General features: G+C 41.1%; 1 protein-coding gene across 2 annotated transcripts; it reads right to left on the bottom strand.

The window, feature by feature from the left end:
• Nucleotides 1-3,026: 3,026 nt before the first annotated feature.
• On the bottom strand, nucleotides 3,027-4,954 carry LOC139852317 (G-type lectin S-receptor-like serine/threonine-protein kinase SD2-5). 2 transcript variants are annotated; one of them, XM_071841591.1, is made up of 2 exons: nucleotides 4,717-4,954; nucleotides 3,027-4,477 (listed from the first exon to the last, which is right to left on the bottom strand). In XM_071841591.1, the coding sequence occupies exon 2, from the start codon at nucleotides 4,462-4,464 to the stop codon at nucleotides 3,391-3,393; it is 1,074 nt and encodes a 357-aa protein (XP_071697692.1). In that variant the 5' UTR covers nucleotides 4,465-4,477; nucleotides 4,717-4,954; the 3' UTR covers nucleotides 3,027-3,390. The 2 variants fall into 2 exon arrangements, with proteins under 2 accessions (XP_071697692.1, XP_071697691.1); XM_071841590.1 differs by having other exon boundaries at nucleotides 3,028-4,582.
• Nucleotides 4,955-7,141: the final 2,187 nt, after the last annotated feature.

The raw sequence follows: 7,141 nt of genomic DNA, 5'->3' as shown, positions 1-7,141 counted from the left end.
CTCAGCACCATCATTTTTCTCATTATCTTCTACTTCTGGCATTTCTTCTTGCACTGAAAATTCATTTCTCATGAATGATTCCGTTGTTGCCTCTGGCACCTGAGCAGCAACATTTGACTTCTGAGATATTGTGGGCTTTTCAATATCTTCTATTGTCTGGCTTTCATGGAACACCACGTCCCTACTTCTGATCACCTTTTTCTCCTTTGGATCCCATAATCTGTATCCAAATTCTTCATCTCCATAGCCTACGAATATGCATGGAGTGGTCCTTGCATCCAGCTTCTGCCTGAGCTCCTTGGATACATGTGCGTACGCCGAACATCCAAATACTCTTAAGTGAGAGTATGATGGATCCTTTCCAGACCAAAGTTTCTCCGGAACTTCAAAATTCAGTGGTACCGATGGAGATCGGTTGATCAAATAACAAGCGGCTCTGACTGCTTCTCCCCAGAATGGCTTTGGCAGCTTAGCCATACTGAGCATGCTCCGAACACGTTCCATGATTGTTCGGTTCATTCTTTCTGCTATACCATTATGTTGAGGGGTACGTAGGACCGTCTTCTCATGTCGGATGCCATATGATCTGCAATAGGCATCGAACTGCCTGGAAGAGTATTCACCGCCGTTGTCGGATCGAAGACACTTTAACTTCTTTCCTACCTTACGGTCTACCATGACATGGAACTATTTGAAGTAATCGAACACCTGGTCCTTCGTCCGTAAGAAATATACCCACACCTTTCGAGAAGTATCATCGATAAACGTCAGAAAGTATCGATTGCCGCCAATTGATTCAACCTCCAAGGGACCGCAAACATCAGAGTGTACCAGACTGAGTAACTCTGATTTTTTTATTGAAGAGGAATTAAACGAGACTCTATGCTGCTTACCAAACAGACAATGATTGCAAGGATCTAGTGCAGCATCCTTGTCTACATTGATAAGCTCCTTCTTTATTAGGGTAGACAACCCTTTCTCACTCATGTGACCGAGTCTCTGGTGCCATAAATTTTGTGAAGCCTCCTTTTCTGCAACATTAATACTGTCTGTGCAGATCTTCACATGAGTCTTGTACAGTGTGCCACAAATGTGTCCTCGAGCGACTATCTTAGCGCCTCTTGACAATTTCCATGTGCCTTTACTGAAATGACTATCATAGCCCTGTTTGTCGAGAGCTATCCCAGAAAGTAAATTCAGCCGAAGATCTGGCACATGGCGGACATCCTTCAGAGTGATTGTGCTCCCAGAACTTGTCTTTATCCTGACATCTCCAATTCCGACAATATCAGCGGAACTGGAATTTCCCATCTTCACAACTCCAAAGTCACCAGCTTTGTATGTTGTGAAGTATTCCTTGTATGGAGTCACGTGGTAGGAAGCTGCAGTATCTACCACCCATTCTGTTTCTTCTCGTGAGACGTGAAGACATGTCTCATTATGGGTTGAACAATAAGCAACATCACCAGAGATAGTCACTAATGTTTCTCCACCCTTATTCTTCGGCTGTGAACTGCTTTGACCTTGTTCCTCTTTCAATCTATAGCAGTTCTTCTTCATATGTCCCTCTAATCCACAATGATGGCATTTATATGTTGGTTTTCTGCCATCAGCTGACCTGCCCCTACTCTTGCTTCTGCCTCTACATTTATTTTTGCTACTCATTCGCTGCCTCCCCCGATTCTCTGTGACAAAGGCATGGGTTTGATCTGTGCCCATGTCCTTTCTCCTTGTCTCTTCACTGAATAGGGCATCCTTGACCATTGACATGGTAAGTTTGCCATTCGGGGCTGAGTTGCTGAGTGTTACTACCATCGTTTCCCAACTATCGGGAAGGGAACTAAGTAGCAGTAGCGCCTGAACTTCATCGCCAAGCGGCATCTCTACAGAAGATAACTGGTTGACCAAGCTCTGGAACTCACTGGTATGCTCGGCAACTGAAGTTCCACTTTTGAGCTTCATGTTGACTAAACGCCTCATCAGCAGGGCTTTATTCCGAGCAGTCTTGGCCTGATACATGTCCTCCAACTTTTTCCAGAGGACATATGCGTCTGTCTCTTGTGCAACATGGTGGAAGACACTATGATCAATCCATTGACGGATCTGACCAATAGTTTTTCGGTTTGATTTCTTCCACTCTTTCTCTTTGGCAGAATTAGGGTTTATACCCTTCAATTCAATAGGATCGAACAAATCCTTACAGCTGAGGAGATCTTCCATCCGAGGTTTCCACAGCGTGTAGTTTGTGGCTGTGAGCATAATCATAGCTCCGAAAGATGATGTTGACTCTTCTGTGGACATTATCACCTTACAAATAATTTTTTAACACAAACGGGGTTGAATTGTAGAAAAACAGAGATCACCGTTACGTCCGGAACGGTTGAAAATGGTGGAATAGACACTTTCCGGCTTAAATTCCTCTTACGGGGCAAAATTATAATTTTTATAAACTTCAGGGACCAAAAATGAAATTATGAAAATTTCAGGGACCAAATTGTAAAATTTCATTACCGCTACAGTACCGCTACAGTACTGCTACAGTGACTTGCTACAGTGCCGCCAGCTGCTACAGTGAATTGCTACAGTGATCGTCTTCTCCGGCGAAAATTCCGGCACCGCTCGTCTTCTCCAGCGAGATTCCGGCGAGTTGACCAAACTTTGACCGCGTTTGCTGGGCTTGTTATAACTCCGTTTAAGTCGCCTTTTTTTGCGTTGGACTCGGTTTGACGAGACGAATCCAATGGTACACTAAAAATTGAATTTTGAGAAAACTTCAGAAGACCCAAAAACTCAACCAACGTCTCTAACCAAGCTCTTAATACCACTTGTTAGGAAGAGGGGATCGCCTGGACGTTGGGAGATATAAATTTGAGAGAAAAACAACTCTATTACTCACAAGAATAGATTTACAGAGTATTAAAAAACTCTTACAAAAAAACTCTCAAACTCACACACACACTCTCTAGGTTGTGATTACACTTCTCCGAGTGATTTAGGATGATTTACAACTGAGGTTTGCACCTCTATTTATAGTAAAAATTATATGGCGGTGGAATGGTGTGAACGGAGAAGGTTGGCGGCCGTCATCGTTATCAACTTTGTTACTTCCATATGAGTTGTCAAGGTTGCCTACTTTGAATATCTAGAAGGTGGGCTTCTAGATTGTAGGCTGGAAATCTTCAATATTCTCATATGCAACAAGCTCTTTTTTTTCAATCAATGTTCTACATAAAATTAAATTAAATGTATCTGGATCAAATAAGCTAGTTAAAAGTGTATTAGTATTAGATCACCAAAAAACGCTTAACAAATTACGATATAAACAATCTTATGTCCTTTAGATGAAAATAAGCTAGTACTTGACTCAAATTTTATCGCCATTTGATATGATCAATCAGAGGCAATTGTAATTTCATATTTTTTCATGATCGTTGTCCTTTTGAACGAAGTAGACTTGCTTATCCCATCAGATGAAGACCAATCCGAACCACCACCATTCCACGCCATCTGAATCAAAGCACCATTATGTTCATCAAGTGCTGAAATCAAATGACTGAAAGGATTTAAAGGCTCCGGGACCTCTAACGCCCCTTCCAACATTTTCACAACGATACTCATCACTGGCCTACTTGCAGGCCTATATTGTACGCAACAAAGAGCTACCTTAAGCACCCTCTCTACAGCTTCTTTATCTTTCTCTTCAATTGCACAAACGATCATCAAATCCCCCAGTTTTTTTTCTTCACATTTGTTCCACGCCCGTATTGGGAACCACTGCTGACTATCGTCAAGTGTCACCTCCTTGTTCCTCCTCCTCCCGATAACATCAAAAAGTAGCATCCCAAAGCTATAAACATCACACTTGTGTGTAACTGGAAATGGCAGCCAAAGCTCAGGTGCAGCATAACCTGGGGTGCCTCGTCTTCCAGTCATTGTTATATGAGTTTTATCCCTGCTGCAAAGCTTTGCCAAACCGAAATCTGCTACTTTTGCATTAAATTTTGAATCCAAAAGTATGTTGGCTGGTTTTATATCATAGTGAACAATTCTCTGTGGACAGTCTTCATGCAAGTATGCGATCCCCCTTGCAGTACCCACTGCAATCTCATGGAGCTTTTCAAACCCAATATTATCCCCCTCTGCTTTAAGCAAGTGTTTGTCCAAAGATCCATTGACCATGAACTCATACACAAGAGCTTTTAAACTTGACTCAAAGCAAAACCCGTAAAGCCTAACAAGATTAAAGTGATGGGTTCTTCCCATCGTGCTCACTTCTGCCATGAATTGTTCTTCAATCATTTTGTCCGAGGCTCCCTTAAGTACTTTGACAGCTATAGACTTGCTATTGCTAAAGATTCCTTTATAGATCGTCCCAAACCCACCTGAACCCAATAAGATGGTGAAGTTATCTGTGGCTATTGTTAGCTGTTGAGATGTGAACCGAAAGGGTTTTTCTCTTTCCATGTCATCTAGAAACCTGACCACGGTAAGGGGATTAAAGCGGTAGTCGTTATTCAATGCCTTTTTTGTTGTTGTTTAGATAGTTTGTGTTTATATTTGTTTACAATGGTGCATATAAGACCTGCAAAACACACACCTTTAACATTAACTAATTGTTGGAAATTTTAGTAAGGGTGTATTAGAAATGATGATTATATCAGTATTTATTATGAACGGATTGGTCAGTACCATTAGGAATGGCATGAAAAAACTTACCGATCATAGAGATGATAAAAATGACACTGATTATAACAACCTTGGACGTCTGATCAGATTCCGTGTTATAACTAGTAGTGCTTGACATAATGGTTAGAATATTAGTATCGGAACCTTTTGAAGGATTTTATTATTTGCTTACAGGACGATTAATTTTGATACACGGTTTGTGGATGTTATCATTTAAGAAATACGCCATTTAATGTTTGTAGTTGTGTTAGAGTACTTCCAAAGAAGAAAATTTCAAAGGCAAATTCCACGGGGCTCACCACAAGAATAATTGCATCAAGTGAAAGGTATATATATATATATATATATATATATATATATATATATATATATATATATATATATATATATATATTGGCAAAAAAAACGATAACATTAAACAAAGTTTTTTCATCAATAGATGAAAAAGACGAACAAAGGTACAATCGGATCAAACGCATTCCAAGGCTCGGAAACAGTAAACGAACCCTATTACTAAACAAAGAGTCTAAGCTAACTAAGTCAGAGCCTTGAACAACCAAAGCACTAAACCGATCACGGAACACAATCAACTACAAGAACGAAACTAACCAAACGAAAAGCACAAAATAACACCAAAAACAACAAAACCGATCTAACGTTACTCGACAGTCGCTTTACCTACCTTTCCGAGTCTTTATAATCGGCTTAACAACCACACCGTCAACCTTCAAACGATTAAATTTCTTGCCCCCCCCCCCCCCCCCCCCCCCCCCCCCCCCCCGATTTTCAATCACATAAGATAAAACCTTTGTCGAAGAGCAACCAATCCTAATCCCCTTCACGGGAGTAGGAAGTGAACCTTCCTTCTCATGACCTTCAAAAAACCCAATGCTCAGATCCACCTCAACGAACCCGGAATCGATGGAGTCAGTCTCTTCAAGATCATCTTCATCCCAAAGCGCGAACTCTTTGACAACTTCCTTTCTCTTCATCTTCTTACACGAGCTAGTGGAAGCAACATGATCAACCGGAAGTGAATACTCTTGAATCTCCGAGCCCGGTGCAACGGAAGTAACAACACCGCTAGGCTTAACGATGCTAACCTCAGCAAAAACAGGTACTGATGTACCCTTAAATGAAACCGAAGTAGCAGCAGGTGCAGGAGAAGGTGATGATAAACCTCTAACAAAAACAGAAGCAGCAGCAGAAACGACGACTGATGTACCCTTTAGCGAAACAGAAGCAGTAGCCTGTGTAGGTGAATTAACTTCCTGATCGCTCACAACAGTGTTAACAGCAGCATCAACCTCAACATCTTGCACATAAATTGGTTCAACACCCGGATCCTCAAGACCTAAAGCGTCTTGAACATTATCAACTTGATATTCATAGAAAGGGTGCTCCGCCATAACGATCCGATTAGAAATGGCTAAAAGGTCGGAAGGAAAAACATCATTTAACCAATTGACATCCACATTCGTCGAATTCACCTCATTAACCAATAAATATGTGCTCGAGAACCTCCCATCTTCTAAGTCTACTTCTACGGTGTCATGAACGTGTTTGACACAAGCGGTCTTAATGAAGGCAAACGACGACCCAACGTTACCAAAAGATGAAGTGGAATTAGCCAACGAAACAACTTCTCCAAAAAGAGAAGCCACCTTTGAAGTATTGCAATCGGAAGCATGAGTGACCGGTATGCCAACTACCTCGATCCAAGTAAATCTAAAGAAACCGTGAGCGAGGTCCTTAAAAGGCGAAACTAAAACAAAATCATCACGGTCGCTACACAAAATAGATTTATATCCAACATGATCCGCACACATCAAAATACACCCGAAACGACCAAATTTTATAACCCGACTAGCTACAACCTTATGCTTGACTAAAAACGTTTATAGCTTCAAATCAGAAAAATGTAGTACATCTACCAATAACACACAAAGTTCCAGAGAGGCAGAAACAAGGTTATATGAGGACAACTTACAACGTAATTTCGAGGTTTCTGATTTTTGCCCAACACGTAATTGGCCAAAATACATTTTTTTTTAAAAGTTTTCAAAGAAAATACACTTTTAAAAAAAAAATTGTCAATATACACCATTGAGTAGACCAAAGTGTTGGTCGACCACCATATACCTTGGTCGACCACCTCATTTTTCAAGGTGGTCGACCAAGCTTCATTGAGTTCCCGGTCGACTACCATGTAAACATGGTCGACTACCACTCATTTTTTCATGGTCGACTACCCCAACAAAAAACAACGCGGGCGACCCAATACATGGTCGACTACCCAATAGTTTATGATGTGAATAAAGTGACCTGTAGCGTGACCTGTAGCATGACTGGGTTTATGCTACTGCTCCCTAATAGCCTTTAAGTTTATTTACTCGTGTTTATGCTACTGCTCCCTCAAGCCTTAAAGTTTATTTACTCGTGGGCTTGGCCCATA

This window comes from Rutidosis leptorrhynchoides, chromosome 6, assembly GCF_046630445.1.
Source record: "Rutidosis leptorrhynchoides isolate AG116_Rl617_1_P2 chromosome 6, CSIRO_AGI_Rlap_v1, whole genome shotgun sequence".
Taxonomy (NCBI): domain Eukaryota; kingdom Viridiplantae; phylum Streptophyta; class Magnoliopsida; order Asterales; family Asteraceae; genus Rutidosis; species Rutidosis leptorrhynchoides.
This window is presented reverse-complemented; position numbering and strand designations above follow the sequence as displayed.

Coding starts and splice junctions, on each gene's coding strand:
- LOC139852317 (XM_071841591.1), bottom strand. CDS start 4,464: ATGGAAAGAGAAAAACCCTTTCGGTTCACATCTCAACAGCTAACAATA.